The 27,538-nt window shown below is 46.1% G+C and overlaps 1 protein-coding gene across 1 annotated transcript in view; it reads right to left on the bottom strand.

Moving 5' to 3' along the window:
- Nucleotides 1-18,398: 18,398 nt before the first annotated feature.
- ME3 (malic enzyme 3) overlaps nucleotides 18,399-27,538 on the bottom strand; it is a 697,492-nt gene continuing 688,352 nt past the window's right edge. Inside the window, exons 14-15 of the mRNA XM_069639735.1 lie at nucleotides 25,964-26,062; nucleotides 18,399-19,395 (exon numbers count right to left, since the gene is read on the bottom strand). Of these exons, the coding sequence (XP_069495836.1) occupies nucleotides 19,234-19,395; nucleotides 25,964-26,062 (261 nt within the window). The 3' untranslated portion in view covers nucleotides 18,399-19,233. The remainder of the gene's footprint in view (nucleotides 19,396-25,963; nucleotides 26,063-27,538) is intronic.

Raw genomic sequence — 27,538 nt, 5'->3', positions numbered from 1 at the left:
CGACGGCACTATGGCAGGCATGAAAAAACCAAGAAATCGTGAACAGAAAACAAAGCAAAGAAAATACATCAGAAATGTTATACCTTCCACTAAACCAGGTTTAATCTCTCGGCCTGAACTGCCATATACACCCCCAAAATGGTATTTTGTTGGAAGAACTCTCGGTACCCAAACCCCCTAACTTTGCGGCACCTACAAAAAAAAAGACCACGCTTGGAATCAGACCATGAAAGTCTTGTGAGTAACCCATCAGGATCTGAGATCGATCTTTGTAATCTCTCAACATATTCAGATGGTTCCCTTACCGACCAGCAAACCGGTCAATTCCATACAAATCCCAAAGTTGCTGGTGCGGCACCCGTGTCTAGTTCTAAGCCAGAACCGCGGCGGAATAAGAACTTCGACCACAGAACGAAAGATCCTAAACGAGGACAGCAAACATCTGGGTTCTTGAACCCCAAGCAACCGAGACTCCAGTCACAAAAACAACCTCTGTTTATTTCACGAGTCCATACAGCTGCAAAATCTGGACCAGGAAACCCGAATTTCAAACTCCGCTTACAAAATGTTCACCATGAAGACTGCGAACTTAATTTGAATCGACACAACGTGATGAAACTTTTTACCTGCATTCCATCAGTCCGCACCATTCGATCCGACGACATTCGAATCGTGGAGTATGCCACAGAGAAATGTGACCAAGTTCTTTTACACATAACCTCAGCCTCAGTCAGAAATACCCTGCTGAATGCCACAGAAGACCTGCTCGTCTTTGGGTTCGACATCTCAATCGAACCGTTATGCCTCAGGCCTAACCCGTCACCATCAAGCCCAAGAAGTAGCCTCCAAGGAAGCAACGAACAACGACGTGCGGATCTTCGTCAAGAAATATCAATTCCAAACAACTTAAGACCGCCTTCCACTGAGGTGCAAAAAAGTGTCAATCGACATGCCGCTGCATTTCAGCGCTAGCCATCAGTCATCCCTGCTGAATGCAAATGGGAATTCTTATCCTGGAATACCCGTGGATTCACCCACCTATTCACCTCTTGTGATTTTGAACTGGACAATGTATTTGCTATCTGTCTCCAAGAGACATGGCTAACCGATCCCCCAATTAGAGACGGCCTTGTCTCCTTATTAAATCCGGCCATCAAAAGCCCTATAGGACGCCCATCGTCCGGGCTCCTGATGCTGATTAAAATCAATCCTTGGCGGAGTCTCGTGGATTCATTCAACCCGAATCCATTCGTACAAGGAGCCTTACTAAAAACTGCCGAAACAAGAACCTCTGCGAGAAAACATTTGTTAGTCCTGAATGGATACTGGAATCCAACTAAAATAAGCACAAAGATCTTCATAGACACGGTCACGACAATTATCGACAAGACACTTTTGATTCACAAAAATCTGACAATAATATGTGCTGGTGATTTGAATTGTTCCTGGTTCAGCTATGATCCCAGCGCTGGAAATTACAAACTATTGTCAGCTGATGATCTGTCTACAAGAAGCAGTCATTGGAGTCTCTCTCTTGGAAATCGCAATTGTATGATGGTAAATGGAAATGTTCCAGGTGATCAGCCACCGCGACCAACCTGGTCAAATCAAAAGGTACATTCAATAATTGATTATTTCTGGGTCTCATGTAACTTAACTAGAGGAGCAGACAACTTTGACAGTAACTGAGATGCCATCCAGCGATCATAATCTTCTGCGTTTATCCTGCTTCTTGGAATGGCAAACAGACTGCATCCAATTTAAACCCTCAATCTCTGTCAACGCTGGAGAAAACCGCCTGCGGATTGACGGACCAAAGATCGAGAAAGTAGGTCAAAAATTCTTGCAGGACACAGCTTTGTCCGTGAACTATGCTCCTTTATTTCATGACTTTATCACCCCTAAATCCCACCTTTCGAAATTGGGTATAAAGTACAAACACAAATCCTCAGTGACACTGTCGCAAGAAAAAAAGCCCATGAGACGCAACATTCGCGCGATAAAAAAATCTAATTCCCCGACCAGCAACAACATCTTGATTCAAACAAAAATCCGCCAGCGGCGTCGAACATATCGTAATTGGCTAAAATCTCAAAAAATAATCATCGAACAAGAACAAGCGGAAGCACTAATGAAGGAACTGATCACAAAGAATTCCCGTGAAATCTGGGTAATCCTGGATACAGGCAATGTCCGGCACTCTTCCATGATGTCAAATGTAATCGATGCCGGAAAATGGGAACAACACTTCTCAAACCTCTTTAGTGATCAATCCCTGGAAACATCGACAGTCTCTGACCTTGGTCTCACTCCATGGGATTTAAATATCAACAAAGAGGTCATTGAGTTAGCAATACGAGCCTCAAAAAGATCACATGCTGCAGGTCCGGATCTAATTTCCAACATGATGCTCAAGGAAAATGTTGATCAGTGGGCAACGTTTATTGAAATGCTGTTCCTGCGACTATCTGCATCAAAGTCGATCCCAGATTCTTGGCGTGAAGCGATTATTGTGCCAATATACAAAAAGGGCAATCGGGCTGACCCTGCCAACTATCGCCCGATTGCCCTGTTGGACACAATAGGAAAAATCTTCGCCTCATTTCTGTGCCAAAAACTAGCAACATGGTCTGTGTCTAACCACATCTTTGACATCAGACAACTGGCTTCATTAAAGGTGTGGGTGTGGAAGTAAATCTCCTATTATTAAACATACTAAAGCTAGAAACTCTCAAGTCCAAGACCCATCTCTACTTGGCCTTCATCGACCTGAAAGGCGCCTTTGACAGCATTAAACAAGATAAATTGTGGCAAAAATTGAATAACTGGAATTGCCCCCGCAATTTAATCGACCCTATAAAAGCTTTGCATAGCCAATTCGTTTGATCGCAAAAACCAACATTATTTATATGTACTATAATCTAGAGGCTCGCGCGCCCCCATCTTGACAATTGGGAGCACTAGTGCTATTTTAAATCACAAAAGGGAAAATGTTTAAATATGAAGTTAGATACTTCTATACTCAATAACATCAGTCATACGGAGCTTATAGAAATAACTAAGCTCTCTGTATATATATTTTTACAGACTCACGTACCTGAGAAAATCTAACCACTAGATGAACCATACACAAGGTGTGGAAAGAAGGGAAGCCTCAGAATTAGTAGCCACTTTTTCCATCGAATAAAGCACTCAAAAATGAATTAACATCGCAGATCGTGGCTGTTTCCACTTTTGAGTAAGTGACAGAGCCCTGTTCTTCCATTTATGGATACTGATTGTGATTTACTAAAACATATAAATAATGTTGGTTTTTGCGATCAAACGAATTGGGTATAACAGATGGTAATAGGTATATGCCTTAACCCCTTAGATCAGAGGACAATCATCCTCGAGATTCCAATTAAGATGTGCTGAAATTCAATACTACATCCTGCCCCTCCTGATTCCACTGGATAGGAGGTGAGTCGGATGATGCTTTACAAATTTTTAAAGCATACCATATTAATATGCAATTAAATAATTTGAAAAGGATTGACGGGAGTGCCCAATACTTATGTAGTGTTTTATATATTTTTATAGATGGTGTGGCCCATGCCAATATATGTGCCTGAAAAATGGGTTGTTTTGTCCTGAAGAAGGTTGCCGTACAGAGAGAGTATTAATGGTGATGCTCGCAGAGAGCAACTGAAACACGTGTCGACGTGAATCTGTGGGAATAAGAGAACACAGACTGTTGTGATACCCCAAATTTGTGGGGATGTTTCATAATGAATTATAATCACATGGAGATATAACAGATGTTTAACTGTTTTTTATATACAGACCATTTTTTCAAAGAATGAATTGTGAAATGAGAGATTGATGAGAATAGTATGTATGTGAACGAATGGAAAAGTGAATGGGCCATAGTGTTGTAGGAAACGTTTAATATGTTTTTAGACATAGCATTTTTTGTTTGAATAAAATAATAAAATCTTGGGAATTGAAACCAAGTTAAAAATTACCTGTGCATTCCGTCATCCTTACCTTTGTCTACTAGTTCAAGTTCTTTTGTATTTTCTGATTGATTGACCTGTAGAACTAGGGACGTTAAAACAGGGACCCCTTCTATTTTTGCAAATTCACCCTCAATCCAGTTCTAACCTTCTATGCTTTAAAGGTTGTTCCAGCAATTACCTTTGGATCAGAAGCCGCATGGAATATCGACACCTTATTTTGGCAGAAGATGGAAGGCCTTTTTTGGCGGCGAGTTCTGAGGTTACCTTCAAACATTTTGATGGTCCAAATTAGATACGAACTGTCCTTGAACTCGCTCCACACTTACGTTCTGTGGAAATCACTAATGGCTTTGCGCAAGATGCGTCTGACGCCAGTGGCACCAGCTTTTCAAATCTTTTGCACACAACCAGGCCAGAGTTCATCGAAGTTACTAGAAGAGTGGAAAGAGATGATGATCTCAACTCTAACAGCTGCCGATCTAAATTTGAATGACTTGATCTTGCGCCCATAAGTAACAAAAAAGAAGTTCGAACTCTGGTGCTGGATTCAGAACACTGACCGTTGTCACCAAATGCCGACTACTTTAGACTCCGGACCTAGTGCCCATAAATTGAATGTGCCAAGCATGTATTTGACAAACTGTCCCTCTCGTCATCACAGGACCCAATTCTTGAGACTTCGCTTAAACGCGCTTAAAACAAAAGAGATTCTGCGGCAACGACACATCAACGAAGGAAAAGATAATATGTGTCGCTTCTGTAATAGCGATACAGAAACAACCAAACACCTGCTAACAAAGTGCGAGCGGCTTGTAGCACACCGGACACAGCATCTAAGTGAATTTATGCCTGCAGCAGAAGGAAATCGAGATTGGTGTACTTACGCCAGTGCTTGTCAATGCATTAAATTGAGTTGTGCTGTAGTTAACCTTTTAGATTCACTACGACTTGACAAACTGTGATTGTCTAGTGATATATATACCTACTTGGGCGTATAACACCCTTTTTTTTATGAACATGGATTTTTGTCAGCATTGATGATCAACAACTTGTAACAAAAGCTTGAGGTATCGATGCTCGCGTTGAGTCTATCAGGCTGAAGTTTCATTAAAAAAAACAAAAAAAAAAACAAAAAAAAAAACTGGATGTCATCTCACTATCTCTCTCTTAACACAGACAATACTGAAGTCTTATTCTTTCCTTCTAACACTCTTCCTCCTCCCTCTCCCCCTCCTTATATTCATTTTCCCCCTTCTAATCTTGCCATCTCCACCCTTGCTCGTAATTTAGGCATTCACTTTGACCCTTCCCTCTCGTTTACTCATATTTCCCTCACTTCTTGCGCATGTCGCAACCACCTCGTCAATATTCGTAAAGTCCGCTCTTCTCTCACCTTCCATGCTACCAAACTCTTAATCTCCTCCCTCATCTTTTCTCGCCTCTTCTATTGTTCTTCTCTCTTCTTTGGACTCCCCGCTTCCCATCTCGCCCCACTCAAATCCCTCTACCACTCTGCCGTCCGTACCCTCTGTCTTCTCTCTCCTCATGACTCCATCTCCAACTCACTCTCTTACCTAGGCTGGCTTCCCTTCCACTCCCAGCTTAAATTGAACTTCCTTTGTCTTGTCTTTAAATCTCTTCATGATCTTGCCCCTCCATATCTCTCCTCTCTTCTCTCATTTTAAACCCCCTCTCGCTCCCTTCGATCTGCCGATCACTTCTTACTTTCTGTTCCCCTCCCCCTTGTGCTTCTCATTTCCGCTCCTTTCAGCGCCTCGCTCACCCCTACACTGGAACTCCCTACCTCTTTCTATCCTCTCCATTCCCACCTATTCCTCCTTCCATTCCTCCTTGAAATCACTCCTTCTTTCCCCACCCTGACACCTTTCCCCAATCCCCTTTCACCTTTCTCTCTCTCTCCCGTCTTAATTCGTTTTACCTTCCCCCTTCTCTCCTAAGTCCTCCCCTCTTCCTTCTGACTCACTCTTCTCCCTTCATCTTCTCCCTCTTCCTTTCCTTTCCTTCCCCACCTCCTCCTCCCTTCATCTTCAAATGCAAATTATTCTACATGCTGTTTTACTGGTTTGATTCATATATATTGTCATTGCTTCTACTGTTTCATGTCCTATGTATTCTTGTTGTTAAACTGTAAAGCGCTTTGGATTAAAGCGCTATATAAAAACAAATACAATACCTGGCCCCTCAACTGTCCCTTTTTTTCAACAAATGTGCACGTTGCTGCTAGTTGACGCACCCAGGTATAGAACGCGTCAATGGTCTCAGTGGGCCCCTGAGCCGCCTGTCGCAGCTGGAATCATTTGTAGTCCACATTGACCATTGGTGCAAAGTAGTTGGACAGCACCCTCCCCATAGCTCTACACGACCCATTGCCTGGGGGGCAGCACTCTGTACAGTTTATGAACCTCGCTCCCCGCATAAAAAAGCAGGAGCGCCTTCTTTTTTTTGTATCATCTGTTACTTCGACCACTTCGAAAAACATGTCTTGCCTCTCCAGCCAGTGCACCCAGCTCGTGGCCGAGGGTTTTGGATTCGCCTTCATATCAAACTCCGGCACCGGGTGGCTGTGAAAGGACATGCCTGCGGCAGCGCTGTATCCCTTGGGCTCGGACTCAGTGTCTGGAAGTTGAGAAGTCCTTAGGTCGTGAGTCCAGCCCCTTGGGGATCCGCACCACCACCATGGTTTGTGAACCTGGAATCCTGATGCGTGATGGGCTCCTGCGGGTCTGTGGGTGCATGGCGGACTCCTCTCTAAGCCTAGGGGGCCGAGTCCCTTGAGCGTGCCCTTTCCTTGAGGGCCGTGGCAGTGACAGCCGGGTGACCGAGCACCACACTTTGCTCCTGCTCTGTGCTTCACAGCGCACGCCCTGGGAGCACTGGAGCACCTGCCTCATGTCTGAGGGCACAGTGGTCGGAGCACTGTGTCACCACCCAGTGCAGGAGTCCCCAACCAGAGTTTCTTATGGATTGTTCTAGCCGGATGAAATTAGGTGTTTAGGATGCGGTCAGGTGTGCACAAAATCGCCAGCGCAGTGAACCCTTGATCTTGCCCTCTTAAACTGTGACAGCATCTTTCTATAGCACCACTCTCCTCTCTGTGCAGGGCTGCAGTGTCACTTCATCAGTTTGTGAGGGATCTCTGTGCCCACCCACTTGTGTCCTTCAATGATCCCAGCTCCCCCAACAACACGTTCTCCACGAACGTTGCCGTTCTATGTCCAGGACCTGTGGCTCTGGTAGCTGTCCAATTTCCCTTGCAACCAGTCTCCTTTTGCAGCTATGCTGCACCACTGCGCTCCAGGAGGCTGCACCAGCACCACCAGCAATTGCCGTACTGCCCCCATCCTTTATTGAGAATGCTGGCAGTCCTGCTTGCCGGTCTCCAAGCCTGCAATCCACCGCAGAGGGGCGCTTCTCCAGGCGGGAACACAGGCTGCTACAGAGCAAGCCGCGTGAGTCTATTCACGGCTCACCACACGCCTGGTAGATCACAGCGGTTCTCTCTTGCTGCCCCATGCCCAGGTGGTCATGCACTGCTGGCGAACAGCTTCTTTTTTTTCTTCTCTATATTCAGTTTGTGTGTGTGTGCCCAGAGGTATGGAGCGCTGCACATCTCTCCCGCAGCACCTCAGGGACTCAGGAGGCACCGCCACGTGCCAGGGAGGCTGGCCGCGTGCAGTAGTAATCTTGGGTCGGCAGCTCCATGCAGAGGCTGAAAGAGTGTGCACTGAGGAGGCCAGCACACAAGTGGGCACTTTCAGACACTCGCTCCAAGTTGTTGGAGGCTCCGGGGAGACCGGGCCTTGCTCTATGGATACTAACATAGCCGCAACACCCCACACCGGCTACCGGGGCCTTGCATTGGCATGACTGATTTCCACTTCCACTTGGTTTTCCTTGCGTGTGTCTCCACACATTTACCTCATTCCCATGCCCTCCACCCACAACCCCCTGAAATAACACACTAACTCAGATTGTGGGTGGACAGGCCACAGCTGCTTTATTTAGCAGGAGGTAGCTTACAGGTGTTCCGTTACTTGGTAATACAATGTCAGGATTCTGCTCTGAGCAGAAACCCCTTCCACTTCACTCCCCCAGCGACCACTGAGGAGAGAGGGCAGGAGCCCGCCTCCATCGTGGACCAACTCAGCTGATTTCAGCGGCACAGATCGATTGCCCCCACATGACCGCTACACTGCGCCGTAGCCGAGGTCCCCATATCCATTTTTAAATTCATCCCTGGCCCCTAGCCAGTCTGATTAGGTGAGATTACAGCCTACTTGCTACTTTTGGGACCGAAACAGCCCCATCCAACGTGTGCTTTTCGTCTAAACGACCGCAGCCTGATCCAAAATGGCCGGTGCAACGTGGCCCCAGAGCGAGGCTGCCTCTGGTTGCTAAGCAACCACCCCGCTCTTTGGCCAATCTGCAGCACCGGCAGGTGGAAGCCGGCTGCGGGAGAAGGCCAGGGAAAAGGCCCTGTTAGCCTCTGTTCGCCTCGGGACCACAAGACTACTGAAAACTATAGACCTGTTCACCTGTGTCGCCGACCACACCCACAGCACTTACAAGGTACTTTTCATCCCTGACTTATTGCCGTTGTATCTCTCCTGGAACATAACCTGTCCTCATCTCCTCCATATGTGGCCCATCTCCTCCAGCCGCATGGTAACTCTAACTTAGTTTGCCTCTACCATCCTATCACGGAGACACTAGGCCTTGTACTGTTTGTATTCATCATGATGTAATATTCCTGCTTTATGACTGCTATGTACGATTTGCTTTTATATTGCCGACTTCCTGCCAAATGTATCGATTCTATTAATTTTGTGCGCTAACGCCCCCTGCCATAACGCATATTTTTGATTACCCCATTGGCTCATTACAACAAGTATATGGTTCTGATTGTGCTAATGGCCTTGACCTCTGCCTATTGTGAAACTTCACTAACCCACTGCTATTATCTGTCTGCAACGAATGTTAACCTGCATTTGGTCATCTTGTGCCTACCCGGCTGATACCCTTCTATCTGGTTAGTTTGTGTTCACCTGTTACTATGTATGCCCCCCTCGGGAATCTATTGCCGGTTAGACTCCTTATCCTGACCGCCATCTTTAGTGTTAGCACCCTCCCACCTACAACTTCAGCCACTAGTAAGTGCCTGTTTGCCCCCACGTCTAGGCCAGACCATCATGGCCAAGCAACTTAATCCAGAACCCCACATCCCTTCTATTAACTTCCTCCCACCAATGAGCCTACCAATGCTGATCAAACCTACTCCATTTCTCTCCCCTTTGAAACATATGTACACCTCACTACTATACAGAACCCCGACACTGCCCACAGCAACTATTACCCACAATCACAGATTGCCACCTGACATCCCTCAAACCACCATGACCATCAGTACTGATAGCATGCCTGAACCTTTGACCACACCCACCTTACCGCTTCCCACTTATCCATGCCCTACAGTCAATCGTAACATTAGCCTCGGCAGTAGACTTGGCAAATCCTATAAGATACCGTCTGACCCACTGCCTTCCAACAATCCTCCTCAACTCACTGATCAATGCTAGGTCCCTGGTAGTCCATGCAGTAGACATTGCAGATCTAATTTCAGAAAATAACCTAGACTTCCTTGCAATTACCAAGACTTGGCTACATGCAGCAACTGTGCCCTCCCTCCTTTTAGCTACTCCTGACAACTATACAGTCCGCACATCGGACAGAGAATCCTCAAGAGGAGGTGGGGTAGCTTTCATTTCCAAAACCACATTGAGACTCAGAATTGTCTCACACACCCCCACTAAATCCTGTGAACTAATGACTGTGAAACTTCCCCTCACAAAATCCCGACCCATAACGATGCATCTAATGTATAGACCCCCTCGACCCTCGGGCACCTTCGAAGAAGAAATTAACACTCTTCTTTCTACCAACACAAAACCCACTTCACAAATCCTCTTACTAGGCAATTTTAACTTAGGTGTCAATTACCCTACAGACCAACCTGCAGGATCTGTAGCCAGCTCCTTAGCCAAACTGAGCCTCACTCAAAGAGTCGCACTCCCTACCCACGACAAAGGAAGAATCCTTGATTGGATCGCAGACCTCAACTGTAACACAACTATCACCTATATTGAACCTCAACCCTGTACTGACCACTCCCTACTTTCCTTTAAACTTTAAGATTGCTCCCTCCCGAATAAAGACAACCTCATTGCCCCTTCCGTGCCAACCAGGAATATTACAGCAGACAAACTCAGAATTGGTGGACATTTACAATAAAACCTTGCTACAGCGCTAGATAGCATTTCCCCTTTAAAAATGCACAAAGGCAAAGCTAAGGCACACCTGAACTCATGGTTCACCTCCAAACTAAAAGCCTTAAGAAATGAAAAAAGGAAATGCGAGACATCCTGGAGAAATAACCCCTACATAGCCAATAAAGACATCCTACTCAAAATCTCAGCCAGCTACAAAGAAGAAATCTTGCTAGCAAAAAGGGATACCTAAAACAACAACATTGAGAAGGCAAGCTCAAGTTCTAGAGAACTATTTACTATTCTAAGAGAACTTGAATCTCCCATTCTCACCACTGAGAACTGTACCAAGGACGAGACCTGGTGCACCAAAATTCAAGAAGCAGTAACCAATAAAATCACTCTGCTCAAAAAGAAAATAGCAGCCAAAAGGCAGAACCTGACACCTCAGCCCACCACATCTATACCAGCACCTAGCCTCCCTAAACCTCATCAACGTTTCAATTTCACTTCAGTGTCCACCCAAGAAGTAATCAACATTATTGCCTCACTTAAACCCTCCAATTGCCAAGGTGATTCCTGCCCTGCATCCATCATCAAAGATGCGGCCAAAGAACTTATACCCTTCATCACCACTCTCATTGATGCCTCCTTCCGCACAGGCATCGTTCCAACAAACCTGAAGAACTCATGGGTACTCCCTCTCCTAAAAAAAACCTACATTAGACCCTAGCATCCCCACCAACTTCAGACCTATCACCACTGTCCCTTTTTTCTTAAAATCATTGACAAGGCTGCCTATAACCAGATTCAAACATACCTAGAGACCCATAAACTACTTGGACTCCATCAATCTGGATTCAGATCCCAACATGGGACAGAAACTGCCATGATCGATTTGAAGATCCAGATCGATGACCTGACGGACAAAGGGAAATCTGCTCTCCTGTTTCTGTTGGATTTGTCGGCCGCCTTTGATCTGGTAGATCACAAGGTGCTTTGTAGACACTTATCCACTGCAGCCCACTTTTCAACAGAACCAAACAGCGTGGATCCAATCATTCCTAAATAATAGATCCATGATAGTCTTCTCAGCCTCGGCAGCAGCTAATCCTATCCCCATCTCTTTGTGGTGCCCCACAGGGTTCATGTGTATCACCGACCATGTACAATGTGTTCACCAAACCATTGTTTGATGATGGGCCATCTGGGTGTCACCTACACAAACTATGCCGATGACACCCAGATCCTCCTTCCCCTGACAAGAAACTATGACAAGGACCTTGCTCTTATCAACAAAATCTACCTCATCATCCAGGCCTGGATGGCCACTCACGGTCTGTGCCTGAATGATGAGAAGACCGAGTTACTCCCGATAGCCTCTCCTGCCAACATGAAGAAACTGAGCAACCAATACCTATCCTTTAATATTGATGGTAATGACATAAAGGTGGCCAGCGGAGTTAAAATGCTGGGCTTTTACCTAGACTCCTCCTTGAACCTGTGCAAACAGGTTAGTGCAACTGCCTCGACGACATCATACACCTGCAAGCTCATTCATTCTTGCAAACCCTTTCTCTCCCCGGAAAGCTGCATCACCCTAGCTCGAGCGCTTGTTTTATCAAAAATTGACTATTGCAAGGCACTTTATCCAGGTGCCTGCAAATATATCACCAACAAACTACAGATCTTGCTGAACAATGCCCTTAGAACTGCCCTGGGTATCTCCAGAAGGCATCACATTTCTAGTGACAACTACTAGACAAAACAACAACTGGCTATCTATCATGAAAGAATTCAGCTCAAAACAGCTTCACTGACCTATAAATGCCTCAACAACGCTGCCCCTCGATACCTGGCAGAAGATTTTTCCAAAAACAACCCCATCAGACCCACTAGGACGTCCAACACCGGCTGCCTAAGGGTGCCAAGGTACAAATCAAAAATGTGAAGGGGGTAGCAGCTTCCCAGTTATGGCTGCCCAACTACGGAATTCCGTTTCCCCTACGCTACCAACAGACCAGTCCTTTTATATATTTAGAAAAGACACCAAACTTTGGCTGATCTCAAAAGACACACCGTAACAAACCACATTCTCTCCATGTACCTACCTGTATATATCTCGTGTCAGCAATGTTGTATTCCTTATGTACATACCTTGCCTTCTGGCTAAATTGTGTTTTGCTATGTATGTTCCATGCCCTTTTGTGTAATTACTGTGTGTACTGCCCTTTCTGTAACCATGAATATGCATATCATTGTAATGCGCCCAGATATCTCAGGGTATGGCATGCACTATAAATAAATAAACAAACTTGACGGCGGGCAGCATCCGTTGTGCGGAGCCAACGCCCTTACACTTTATTAACTCCCAACTTCAAACACCCCCCATTTTGGAAAGGGCTTCACATTACTGCCGATTCCACTTTACTACTTTTCCCCAGGTGCAGGATCGCTAAACATCTTTTCACCCCCGTCGCCTGCCCCTGCTCCCTGTTGGCCAGGTGCAAGTGCTCTAAACTTTCCCTTCACCCAACCCCTTCATACACCGACCCCCAGCTTCCAGGTCCCTATCTTATTCCTCGCCCCCGGGGACCTGTAACTCTCTCGCCTCCTCAACCCTCCCCTCCCTTGGTTCCTAACCTCTGCCTTCCACCCGGTCTCAAGGCCTACTACTCGCTCCCCGTTGCTTGTGTGACTTACCCTCTTGCATGCCGCCATTTGGTTTCCTGTTCTCCTTCATTCCCTGTTGCACTTGCCCACTTTCCCTTACCCCCGTTGACTATTCCTCGTTCCCCTGGGGGTTGATTGCTGGCTTCACTCCCCCACCCCCGATGTTATAGCTTCCTCCCCCTTGTTCCTGGGCCAATTGTCCTCTCCTAGGTTTCCTTGCGTTCCCGGGTATCTGGACCTCTCCTCGTCCCTTGGGTTCCTTCCGTTCTGTCTACTCGTGTCTCCCTTGGTTGCCCCGCTCCCCCCCCACTCTCCTCCACCTTTGCTCCTTAATGGTAACCGACCACTAGTCCTCTACCAACTCCCCAAGTTGCTGCACTGCTTTTCGTACCTTTGGCCCTTTACCCCTTTTCCCGACTAACTGGATTCCCCTGCACCCTGTTACCTTGTGCCTGCCAGCTCCTACCACTAGTTGCCTAGTCCCCCACCATTCTTTATCCTTGCACCTATTCCATCCAGCCAGCCGCTCATTCCTTCCCCACTTACCCCGTGGCCTGCTGAGTTACCTACTTCGCTGGCGACAATCTTAGACACTGCCAGTCCCTTGTGGATTCCGGCAGGCCACCAGCCTGGATGCACCATGTACCTCCACTGCGACGTTTCTGCTGTAAAATATAAACACAGATTATAACAATTTAACAATTCATATTTATGCATTACAACTTCTGGGTGGGCGGCGAACCTTACTGCCATCAGTTGATCAGGAAATGAGGCTGTTTGCCTACTTTCTGGTGCTTAAAAGTACGCAATAGGGGTTGGGCTACCCTCTATCCCCCCATAACGCCCCTTTTGCACCTTAGGGTTCCTTCCCCTACGCCCACTTCCTGAAGCTGGCAACAGTCGGAGGAGGGGTACCCCCAGCTGGTCCCTACTGTGGGGGGATGGGACTACGTGGGCCCAGGGAGGCCTGCTGGGCAATGCGGCTATGGCAGCGCCCCCTGGCTGTGAAAACACCCAGAGCCGAGGTGAGAGTGAAATAACTGGCGAGCGGGAAGCCGCATCACCTTCTTTATTAACAAATTACACGTGAACAAAGCCGACCTGCTTAGAGACGTGCTGTGGTCACGTAGGCAGCAACACGTGACAGCACAGGCCGTGCTTAAGTCACAACACAGTGAGCTTGTTGATAGACGGGAGTTTGTTTGATAGAAAACTGTGAAACCAAATTTAAACTGCACCATAACATGCTCTTGTGCATTGGATGAGATTTTTCCAATAGATTACCTCACCGTCTTCATCTGTGACGTCACATCTGCCCATGATGCAAGCAGGCATGGCTCCTTTGTTTGTTTCCAGGTAGCATGTAGCACCTTGCTCCATATACACTTCACCCAGTGGCAGATTTAAGACAAAGGGCGCTATGGACAAGACTGACAGAGGGCCCCGAGTGGGCAGGAATTGGGGCGGAGCTTAGGGTAGCAGGGGTTCACGGCTATCATAAGTGTGACAATGATGAACTTTAGGGATAAATGTTCCGTGCTTTTCTATCATTGCAGCTGTGTGCTGTTTAGTGGCGTGGCTGGCTGGAAACAGCCGAGACACCTCACCAGGTTTAGCCGACATAGTGATTTGCCCAGGATCACCCAATCTGACCAGTGTAATTGGGTGGTAAAAGCGTTTGCAAGGGCGTTCTAGAACCTGTGTGATTATGTGCATCAGAACTAAACACGTGTGCCTGCTCTTTCAGGGCTGCCTGCCAAAACCGTTTTGGTTTTCCTCCAGCATGCATTTTCGTGGTGGTGATGTAATGCCACCAAATCACCGGGATAAGGATATATGAGATGGAGAAAGTAAAACTCACAAACAGGCATTCCACGGAGAAATGCCCCTTCAGTGGAAAAAGTGTCCTGATCTATGAGCCCATGCACTTCAAGTGGCAAATCAATGCCCCCAAAATCACAGGCTGTCCAGTACCCCTTTTAAAATCTACTCCTCTCCTATTCCTGCTCCATCTACTCCCTTGTCTCCTTCATCCACCCACTCCTTTCACCTTCCATTTGCTACTGCCTTCCGTCAGTCCCCCATCCCTCTCACCTTCCAGTGCTGGAAATGGAAATGGTTAACTGTGGGATCCCACCAGCCACGCCGGGTGAGCGTGCGGGGGAGCAGTGTTGCACACCCGTGAGATCCAAGCCCTCCATAAATAAGCCTTTCCATTTCAAAATAAGAACACCTGGAAAATAACCCAAGAGGAGTGGCGCGTTTCCTATGATGTTGCAAGCAAAGTATAAAGGCTACATACCTTTTCAGCGTTTAAGGCTTGCTTAAATGTGTTCTGCAAGATGCAATGCTCACATGTATCCTGAACAGACGTTCAAATGGGTAAGTCTCTCGACTTTCATCCCGAGGACGTTTGTCCGAATCCTGGCTTTGCCAACAAAAGTAAATGAATAACATTAAAACACTTGAAGGGCGGATCCGAGTTCCAGGGGAGACATTTTGCCGGATCATGGATCCGTCCCAATGGCCAACATTGATACTCTCCCGTTCCCTATAAGAAAAACTATAGCCACAACATGAAAAATATAAACTATACACCCGAGTCCTCCGAACAAGAGACTGAGGGGCGAATCGCACTGAATCATGCCTTGAGAATCCAAGTTATGTACCTTCTATTCAACAGGTGTGCATTAACTGAGCTATAAAAACAACTGCACAAACTAAGGGTAGGAAGAAAAGTAGTGTGGAAACATCAATGGACTGATTGTCCCTTCTCATTCTGCTCTACCCCTTCCAAGTCCATGCATTCCCCCTTCACCTTTCACCCACCAGTCAACTTCCATTCACCCCCCCACCCCCTTACCACAATTCCCCTTTAACACCATCCCCATGCACCCCCACCATGTCTTCTTGGCCTGTTGGGGGAGGATCGAGGATGAGGCCTTTCTCCTCTCCGAGGGTTGAGTAATGAGGCCCCCACTCCTTACTCTAGATCATCTTCAGAACGCTCCCAAAAGTGCCCCCTTGAACAGTGCGGCCACTCCTAGCAGGCCGCAGGGGTCGTGACATCGTTTTGTGAAACAGAACCAACTCAGAATACTGCAGCATTATATTGTAGCTTAAAAAACGAACCTACATTTTGAAACACAATTGCATTTTTTGCAGCAATTTTCCAGCACATTTGTAATTGATTTGGGGCTTGAGGGAGTGTGCGTATGCAGGAGAGAGCCAGGGTGCAACAGCATGTGGAAATGTAACCAATATCCTCAGGGTGGCAACATCTGCTACTTTGCACAGTGAATAGGACTATTAAATATGAAGCAACCCTAGTCTATCACATTATGAGTGAGGCATTTTTGGGATAGTGCACACTGTGAACAAAGTTCCTTCAAAGGGGACCTAATTTTAATTGGTGAGGCTAAGTGAGATTCATTTTCTGCCCAGGATCACACACCTTCATTAAGTGGCGAAGCCGGAATTTGAGCCTACTCTGATATGTAGGTACTTGACCAAGTATCTTCCCAGTTCAAGTTAGTACAAATATGTGCTAAGGCTTGTGTTTGAAAGACATAAAATAATACTCTATGTTATACAGATGAATTAAAAAGTGCACAAGTCGCATGATAAACCAACCTGACAATGTATATATCAAGGTAGGAATATGGTGATCAAAAAGTATGGGGGTCATTTTTCTCTCTGCAGTTTTGTTTCCACAAGGTCTTCAAAAAGTAAATAGTTAAAACACAAGAAAACGGTTCCCTTTTCCACATGTCCTGACAAGTATAAATGTCCCTTCCAATTAACGATTGTGCGAGCCATGTCCATGTATTCATTTGAAGTGTTAGGAAAGAAAGCGGAGTCAACAGCTACCCTAGTCATTGAGGCTTTCAGTAGGAAAAAAAAGTTTGAAGTGTGCCTGCTTTTTCCAGCTAGATTCCATAAGAATCTACAGGTTTTCCACCACCACGAAAATGCATGCTGGATGAAAACCAAAACGGATTTGGCAGGCAGCCCTGAAAGAGCAGGCACACGTGTTTAGTTCTGATTCACATAATCAAACAGGTTGTATGTAGAACGCCGTTGCAGACGCTTTTACCACCACTTTTTCTAGTCCCCAGAACTTGGAAGATGAATTCGATTGTAGGTTCTCATTAATGTGCATGCTGGAACTTGTAGGCTTCCATTGACAATGGAGACCTTCTAGCTACAAGGTGAAGAATAATGCATGAGAAGGTCATTGTTTCACTCAGGTTACAGCTTTTTCTCTACTGCCGTCATCTCCAATCACTCAGCAATCGCACTTGAATAGCTTAGACTATCTTAATAAAACCATATATAATGAAAAGTTAAACAGTGCCACAGCTATAGCCACTGCCAGTAGTTACCTGCTCTCATCACTAAGCATTTCCTGCTGTGAAAGGTCTGCTGCTGAGACCTCACTGGGAGGGGGCATGTGTTCCGGGTCCCACTATTAAACTTGCCTCCGACTTCATCAATGCTTCATTTGTGTGTTCTTTTCCAATAAGTCCATTCACTTCAGGGCAGTAAAAACACTCCGATGTTTGCCCTTCCTCTTTCCCCACACCCCGGGTTTACTCCGGGTTACTCTCGCGCGCGACCCGGAAGCCCTTGGATTCCCTTGGTTTTACCATTTGACGTGGTCACATCTTTTTCCTGCCATGGACTCATTTAAATGCCACCTCGGATTACCTCCCTAGCGTAGCTCTCCCTCTACTCTACTCTAGAGCCTGAGTGCTCACTTGGGTGGTTGCAGTGGGCTTCTTGCCTTAAATCTGGCCGCGCTTCTCGATTCCCCCTCTTCAGATAGAAGATTCTACAACAAAGGTTGGGCAGAGTTCATGGACTGGGTTGCACATACAATGATGTCATGGTTACAATGAGGATATGATATGTCATTTAGAGCTTAGTGTTGCAAGGCGCGAGGAGACACATGAGTGAAGCGATGCCCTGGTGGCAGAGCTGCCCAAGAAATTACCTCTGTGCTTTCTTGTGATTACCACACCCTCTTGCCACAGAGGACCCAGAGGGAACGCAAGTGCTCCCTTTGCACCGCTAGATACACGGCCTATGCTGTCGCTACAGCAGGCGGCATTCTGTCAGTCTAGAAAAGGGCAGCACCACACTGTCTTTACAGTCTGCCCTGGAGAAGAGCCGGGCGAGGGGAAACATGGAAAGTGAATTATGGAGGAAGACGGGAACGAGCCCTCGGTGATGACGGGAGAGAAGTTGGGCGAAGGAAAGGTGGTGCCCACCCTCCCCCACACACGCCCACCTACTCCACATACCCATACGCTTAACATCGGCCTGTAATTTCTGATGTATGCTGAACGTTAAATAAACAAAATTATACAATGCCGGCTAATTTACAAACTGGTTAAATTGGATTTCTTAAAGAAAAATTGAAAACACCAAGAATACCTTAAAATCAAATATCTTTATTAAAAGTAGATACTGCAGAAAATGCATTTACATTTCCCTACCCTATTATTGTGGCAATAATCGTTTTAATGTGGGCTTTGGGAAATTGGAGTGCTTGCCGGCTCGGGAAATAGTTTAAAAAAGCAAGTCTGTACGGGATATTTTTGTTGATTTCAAACTGTAAAAGATATCGGATTTAATCACGAATTCGCCATTACTGATTAAATGCCTTTCATCAGCTGCAACAAATCAGAAGTTTAAACAAAACACAAACTCAAATACATTTCAGTGCAATGTGTATTTTACATCAAGTGCTTTTTTAGGCTTAACTGCAGGATTGCCTAGAAATAACAGGAGCTTCCGGGTTTTAGAGTCCTCGTTAGTAAGGCAGCCTAGGGTCCTTTTAGAAATCCATCCTGGTCCAGGAAGTCGGTGATGGGTTCACCGGTGGCGACAGGAGATGCCACAATGCTAACAAACTACAGCTATGGACACAACATTGCCAGTGCGCCTGTGGGTCAGCGCGGCATAAAGAATTTGTTCGTAATTTACGCTAGTGCTGTGGAAGTTGGAAAGATCAGGGTTGTGGAGAGGTGTAGACAGGGTAGGGCCTGAGCGGGCAAGGCCGAATTAAAGTCTGTAAATGCCCACTCAGCAGCACTTTGTGGGCATTTACAGATGGTAATGTCACTGCGGTGGGCCCAACTACATTAGCTTCAGGCCCCACTTGTTAGATAATCCTGGCCAGCCTCTGGGGTTGTGCCTATTGTCATGGCTCAACCTGCACATTTGTTTCGATCCTCGCCGCATAGGAAACAGTCACATAGAACGATCATCTACACATCTTGAATTGCCATCGCCTCCTTCGGCCACGTGTAATTGTCGATGACGAAGGAGTCATAGTCTGGGCTGTAGATCAGGGATCTGACGAAGCTCTCCTTGTCTTCGGGTTCCGGGTACCAGGAAGCAATATCATTTCTATACGCGTGGTCAACGATCTGCAAACAAATGCAAACAATGGGATCAGAAACACACTCCAATGTTACGATTTCGTGCAGCCATGTATCATCAAGGTTTGAACAGAAATATGAAAGCTAATTTATGGCAGTTTGATCATCACACCCATCAAGTAAAGACAATTCTACAGGGGTGCGCCATTTCACTGCCAGCACTGTATGGCACCTCAGGTACAAATGTCTTTTCTCATATCGTCAACGAAGCACAGAGGACAGGTTTCCTGTCTTTGTTTTGTACATTGTACTGTGTGACAAGGTCAGCAAAATGACTGTCTAGAAGGGATAGGAACCTCCCTCCGCCTGGGCTGGGATGCCTCTGAGTGGAATCCAGAGCCAGTACTACCGCAGATGTGACCTTTTACCAAGGAGGGCCACATGTCCCGTCTCCTCCCCAAGTGCCAGTCTTTATATGTGCAGTACAAACTTGGATCACTCCATGGCTCTTAACAAAAGTGCTGGCCAACTTCTCTCTCCCTTTTCCAAAAATGTCAAAGAAACCACAATCACGAAAGGAGAGCATCTGCGGGACAGCAGTTCAATGCCACACCCCAGCGCCAAGAGAGTACCAGCGAAAAGGCAGACAGAGCTCCTATGTATCTGCTTTGAGGCATGCATGGTGTGCATACAAAATCTGCCATGAGAGAGAGAACAAGTGAAGGAGGAGCCGGATTTCCTATGCAGCCGTTTCTGACATTGCAAATAATACCTCAGCCTTGGCATGTGCGGTAGCAGTACTGCTGCGGGCACCCTAAACAACCAGGGAAGCAGGGCCACGTTTTCACGCAAGAATGTAACTTCCCTAAAGGGAAAAGGGCCGCAGTCCCTATCAGAACTCTGACACCGTGCAGTGCGGGGCACCACTGTTGCTTTGAAAAGGGGCAGGGCTTAACACGCTCTTTGAAACCTTCTGTAATTGTGAGCCACCCTGGGTGGGGTAAGACATGGACGGATTGGCCTAGGACAGAAAACCAATCAGAAGGTGGGGAGGGGGATAAGAGTGACCACAGGAGGCAGGAAGTTGTGGGTTGTTCAGTGAGGTCAGAGGAGGAGTTGGTGGCAGCCCAAGAGACCAGCAGGATGAAGGATGGTGGAGAAGAGCGTGGAGGCGAATTGTAGAGTAGGTGAAGCATTGGTTAGTAGAGAGAATGTAGGGAATGAACATGAAGTGAATGTGAGTGAAAGAGGGTTGGCTGTGGAGAAAGTGGGGTGGAGTTGTAGTAATAGTGTGGAGGGGGAGTGGTAACATCGAAGGATGGAGGTAGGAGGCAGACACCACAGGTACTGAGGAGGAAGATGCAGGGAGTAGGAGTGAAGGTGGGTGGAGTTGGGAGCAGGAGAGTAGTGATGGGAGAATATCAGACAAAGGAGGAGGGAGAGGACAGGTGGGCATAAGACTGAGTAGGGCAGCATGTCTGAAAACAACACTCTAAACATCCCTGTTGGTCAACTAACACAGGTAGTGTAGTGTAGTGTAGGGTCAGTCTAGGACATCCCTGAGGGAGTTTACATAGAAAGGCATTGGCCAGTAGGGTGCCCCTTCCAGCAAAGTCAGAACCTAGACAGTAGGGAAAAATCTGCAGTACATTCTAACCTGGAAAACTCGGCTAGGGTGGCAGTAGTGCTTTTATTCAACAGAGCGAGGGACAGCCGAAGGGCCCTCATAAACGGTGTAATAATAACAACCTTGAACCATCTCTGAGTAGGGGTGTACGTGGAGCCATCGGCGACAGACAATCTGCGTGGGTTTAGGAACTGGAGGAGCTCTCCTTTCACAAACATGGATTGTTCAGCACGATCATGTTACAAAGGCAGACGTTACCTTTTTAGTGATACTTTTAATAAAGTTCTGCAATTTTATTTTAAGCTTCAACTTCAGGCAAAAGGAAATGGAAGCAGCATAAGTATATGGTGCTACCTCAAAGGACTGTAAAACACAGCGACAGAGATATTTAATTATGCAGACATTAATTAAAGGAGGATTATATCCTTTCTCCATCCACTTGGTTGGAGAAAGGATATTGTTTCGTTGCAAAGGAGTTGTTGTTTTGTTCTACCAGTCCTACAGTGCAATGTGTATATAGTGCAGGTTGGACAAGACGGTTCTACATTACCGCCTCTGGCCACACGCCTGTGCAGACCTGTATAGTGATCCTGAGTTCCACGGCTGCAGAACTGTTGAGGAACCTTAAACCTTCGTGCATGTATGCAGGTCCTACTCCTGTGTGTGTGTGGGAGAGCATCTCGGGCCTGCAGCTCTTGGACTCTGCTGGTCCATAGCAATCCAGAGATCAATAGGCCTTTCCTCCCACTCGGCTCTGATTGGGACCCTGCGGGAAATGGGTACATCTACCACCCTACCAGAAAGGCATGCCCATGGGACAGGGTTGAGGAATCAGGATATCATTTATTCCAGGAGGAAAACAAGTCATGTAAGCATTCGATTTGTTTTTACTGGTGAGAATTTTGATGGAGAAAAGAGTCTTGTAAAATGAATATGTTGCTGTTATGCCTTGATGAAGGCAAACAGTTTTACGAGGTGAACTTGGTACTTTCATTATTCGAAGCCTCTTGTTTTTCTTCTATTGTCAACTAGAATCAACACGTTCTCGTCTTGCCAAAGGTTAGAGGCGCCAACGTGCTGTAGGCGGTGCCAGCTGTAAAAAAAATAGGCTAATGTGAGGTCTTGGTGGACAAAGTGTTGCACAAGACAGCAACGATTCTTCCCACCTCCTTGGAAAGCTCTTTGCTAATCCTTATCTACAAGAAGGGCGATCGCCTTAATCCCTAGAATTACAGGCTTCTAGCACTGTTGATATACCTAGATGTTTGCCACGTTAATAACAATGAAATGCTAACATGGGTTAAGTAAAATTCGATCTTAAGTCCATTGCAAACTAGCTTCTGCCCTTGGTCTGCTACCACACAACATTCCGGCACTTGAACTGAGAGTTTGAGCATGGCCTAGAGCAGCACGCCATTGGCAGCGGATTGCGTTTCTACTAACATCAACAGCTAAGTTACTGCATTACAGGGTTATGTCTAGCATGAACAATCAGATTTTCAGTTTGGGATTGTTTTTCAGGCACACTGGTAGTCATTAACATTAGTTGCCTGAAATTAAGAAAACCAGATGAATACGGTATGCAATTTTTTAATAATGGTGGATCCTTACAGTGATTAAAGGCCATAGAAGGGATTTCACATTAGAACATCCTATGCTTTGTCCCCTCTCTGCCGGTATTTCATGGCAGTTTAACATTTGGTGGAGAAGGGTTCCTGAATTTGCTGCAACAGGAAGTGCTGTAGGCAGACCGTGCAGCAATCTATGGGCCCTCTTTTGGCATAGTTAATCATTACTGGGTCCTGAAGAAATGGGCAACTAATAACTTGAATGCCTGCTGAAACTGGCTGACCGAAAGAGTGCATGTTCACACGTGACACTCTTGATATCCAGTGCTGGATTCCCCAAAACCAAGACATTTCCTTACAGTTTGACCCAGCTCTTTCTTTTTTAGAGTTTTTTCGACACAAGAGGGAATAATAAAGTTTGAAGTTTAACTCCCCCAGTGTCACAATCCCTTACAGAATTGTGAGGGTTCGGGTAAACGATGTCCACTACCTAGTAGGCTCCAGAGAACAATACAACTCTTTTATACTTGGATGTGTGTTATTTGGAGGTTAGAATGAAGAAATGGTGCCAGCCTCTTGTTCTATGCCCTAACCAGGACAGGTGGCACATCAGCACCATCTCGAGGGGGACACCACCCCAGGGATAGTTTGCTGTCTTTGTGAGGTTGACTTAGTGAGGATGAGGCCTATTTGAACTCATTTATTAAACATGGGGATTCACCTCCATTTTGTGTGAAATGTTACTGAGCATTTGGATGGGTTTCGACTGCTCGTGAAGGCCCCCTTGTGTGTTGTTACTTAAACTGAATAGTCAGGCTTTTCAAAAAGCCCCCGCCCCACATTATACTTCAGGTTTATTGATTTCACTGCTGCATTTGGCCGTTATATGCAAACAACTTTGGGCAAAAGTGCAGAAATAGGTTTGGAGACCTGCCCTGCTAAATCCGCGTGTACCATTGCACGCTGGCAAATATGTGCAGGTGAGATTTAATGCAGAGGGCATTATTCACAGCGAGTCGGCACTGCACATGGTTTGAAGCAGGGGTGTGTATTGGCGCCGCTGCTGTTTTACCTCTATGTTGCTGATTTACTAAAAGTGTTTCAACGTGTAAGGAAATCTTTTACCTAGAATAGGCAGCCATCATATACACTGGCTCGCGTACGTGGATGACGTGGTCTTACTTGATCATACATCCATAGCGCTGCCTAGATCACTCATGGGGTTGCACCAGCACGCAGTCGCAAATGGATTAAAGATGAATTCTGACAAATCGAAAATAATGTGTATAGGGAACGAAGCAAACAGCGATATATCAAACTGAAGAGAAATTGGTACAGATGTAACTATTATGATAAGGGAAGCTTGAAAGTATTCATTTATACATTATTTTGATTATTGCGCATTACGAATTAGCACAATGGCAAAGCGCGGGTCTTGGAAGGAAGACCACGCAGAGCAACAGAGGTTCGAATCCTGGATCCGCGCTTAGAAACCGAACTCAGGTATGGTATTAGGCGCGTTATAAAAAAACAATTAAATAAATACATTGGAAACCTTGGATAGGAAGGTAATTAAAGTTTTATGTATAATGCAATGAATTAATTATTAGCAAAAATGTCGTTACCATTGATCTGACATTTTTATATGAAATTATTATGAAATTTGGATATTCTGAAATAAAGCCTATTTATGGACTTTATATGAATATATGTGTAACTTACATTCATTTGTTTAATGTAGATGTGTGTGAAAAGTTTAAATAAAACGAAATTAATTTAAATTTGTACAAAAGTAAAAAAGTATTTCAAGATGATATCAGAAGAGGTTTTGTACTGGCGTGACCCAGCGTGGGGAAAGATAATGACTAATGAAGGACACAGAAGTAATTGATCCAATAGAAAATGGTTAATAGGAAGCCACTGGTGGCCAATTTATCATCAACTGCCTTCACAACACAGCAGGGGGGTGGCATTTTCCCTGGCAGGCATTTATGTTTCCCATTTTTTAGTTGCTGCTGGGTCAGGTAAGAAGGAGCCTAGTATTTGACATAGTTTCCGCGTGCCTCCCCTGCCCATCCTTAGCACTGGGGCCATACACCCACCATAACATTACAGAGGCACAGCTTTCAGCAGTGGTGTATATTCCACGGTGGAGTTCTGAGACAGAAGACTCGAGCTTCACTCTGGTCTATCAGATGTCACCCGGATCCCCCGTGGGGAAATACCTCCCCATACTTTATAGACACAGCCATACATCTATAGCCTTCCATCATCCAAAACTGTAGTTGAAGCATACGCTACGCGGTAAGTTAACAATTTACATGGCTCGGTGCAGAGAATGGCCTTTGCTTGACAGGTCGTTTCTCGTTTTTGCAATTTTTTTGCCATTTATGCTGGAACAAAAGGGTTACACCGCCATGAGGACAAAGAGGAGTTGCTCAGCCACATTCTCATTTAGATACAAGTCCTGGAGCAAGCCCATCCACTAGATGGAACCTGTGGTAGCACAGCGACAGTCATTAGACGGACACAGTGTTTCCCCCTCAGGCAGGGGTACGCAGACTACGGGCCCTCAAACACTGGGCCTATCCCCCAAATCTTTAGGGTTAGAGAGCCCTCCATGTCTCCTTCAGGGATTCGCGTGCAGCTCAAGAATGAAAGAGGAATGTCTACAAGAGCAGCGTAGAACATCTCAGGCTCAAGCATCCTTTGAGTGCTGCGAAGCACGGAACTAGAACACTCCCTTCTCCACCTTCAGCAATGGGCAAATGGACAGAGATCCCACTTTCCCAGGATGCATTAAGCAACATTACTAATTTCATGGATGACTATGGCCTTTAGCTCTCTTGAATAAAGTGGCAACTGACTTTCCCTCGAGAGGTGTGGATAGGACGCGCAGGTCGGCCATCAGGACGAATTCACTGTGGCAACCAGGACCAGTTGTGGCAGAACCTCGATCATCTTTGGAGTCGCCATGTAAAACCAAGATAAAGGGTTCCTGATACAGAGGACAAGGGGTCCTGTATCGCAGGAGCAGAGAGCAGGGCATTTGGCGACGTTTACAGGAGTTGGGGTTAGAGCTGGCTAATATCGTGACTATTCAGTATAAGAGATGGGCGAGGAAGGGGCTAGATCTCTACAGCGGTGGGTCCAAGAACTGACTAACTATACGCTAGACCGTCTACTCCCTTGATGTCAGTGGTAAACAGCACCTCCTGAGGCGGTTTCTGGTGCCTGCTTTAGCCTCAAACCCCCTCCATGTCACTTGGCCTTCACAAACTAGAGCATGCAAAGGCATTCACTCCTTGACATGACATATTGCTTGACGTGAAGAATGCCAGACCCTCTGCATTATGCACACAGATCCTTAAATCAAGGTTATATGATAACATTCATCAAGTGTGCGCATTAAATGACATACTCGGACTGCTATTTTGAAAGACACATCTCTGATCATGCTGAGCGGAGGGTACAGCCGTCCTTCTGCCAGGTTCTCTTCTGTTACTTCTTCGGCGATAGCCTTTGAAAAGAAAAGAACATGTAACATGTATTTAGTATTTTATCAAGCAAAGTATTCAAGTGTGTGGCTTATGAAGGTTACATTGGTACTGAGACAAGTCTTAAAGCATACGCCATCCCTCCAATCTCAGTCCCACATTGAACATCACAGATTTGTAGAAACACCCAGAGTATCCAAGAAAGAAGACAACACAATGTACTTGACACAATTGTGCATGTGCAGTTGTCCTTCAAGCCACACTGTGCATTAAACGCAGGCTGTTTGAAATCTCTGCTCCCTCATCAGGAAAACAACGACATACACCTGGTGCGGTCTAGAGGTGCTCTACGGCACAGGCCAGACAAAACCACACCCACTTCACCCGAGAGCGGCTACGCCTGTAGCCAGAGGCATAGCCAGGATGGTCTAACAGGTGGGGCCTGAAGCTAATGTAGTTGGGCACACCGCAGTGACACTAACATCTGTAAATGCCCACGCAGTTTGTGGGTGGGCCTTGCCTGCTCCTGGACTACCCTGTCTACGCCTCTGCCTATAGCAAGCCTATACCATAGAGTCCGAGCTGTGTGTACGGTGCCCACACACAGCGCCAGCTCTCTATGCCCACACTGAACCTGGCTGCCTAACACAAGCACAGTTTTCCACCACATCACCTAAAGATATTAATTCCTCCTATATGTTCCATCTGTATTAGGTCACTATGCCAGTGCGTGAATGCTACTGGCAAAAACCGCAACACCGTCCGCGCATTCATATATACACCACCATTCTCACTTAGAACCAGATCACCACAAAGTGTACAAATACACACACTTGTAACTTTTTAAAAACACACAAAAAGCAACACCCTTGCACAAGCACTCAAGTCTTTTCCCTGAAGCTACTTCCCACCGCCCCACACTCCACTTTATTTAACCAACGATCTTATAGGCTTGATTGCATTCCCCCATCTATCACACGGGCGTCGAGAGGCAATGGCAATTGTCTAACGCCCCAAACCTAAGTTATCAAGTGAATAGAACTTTGTCACTCTACCAGTATCTCTTAAAACCTGTTCGTCAGTCGCCTCATTGATCGTGATGCTGCGCCCCGCCTCTGTTGCTCTACATACTTGAGCAGCGTTCACTTTGGCCGTTTTATCGACTGTCTTTGATTGGTCACTTAGACAAAACCTAAAACCTGGGATGGATTCCTATTACCACACGGGGGAAAAGTATCAATAATTGGAAGCAAAGCTACGTGTGCAATATGTCCAACACCTCGGAATTCAGCAAGAGAGAATATTGTAGGATTACAGAATCTTACAATTATTTCTTTGCTATACATTTTTCTTGATTTTGTCCTTTGCGAGTTATTCCTGTTTGTTTTCTGCGTTTTTACACATGGTTTCATCACAAGAGTAGGTTTGCTCCCCTTTCTTTGCAATGGTAGCCAGGCAAGTAGAACCTTTATAGTCAGATACAGGGATGTTAATGTTAA

The sequence above is a fragment of the Ambystoma mexicanum genome, chromosome 7q (genome assembly GCF_040938575.1).
Source record: "Ambystoma mexicanum isolate Mex_15411 chromosome 7q, UKY_AmexF1_1, whole genome shotgun sequence".
NCBI classification, from domain to species: Eukaryota; Metazoa; Chordata; class Amphibia; order Caudata; family Ambystomatidae; genus Ambystoma; species Ambystoma mexicanum.
Note: the sequence above shows the minus strand (reverse complement) of the source record. Positions and strands in the feature narration are given on the sequence as shown.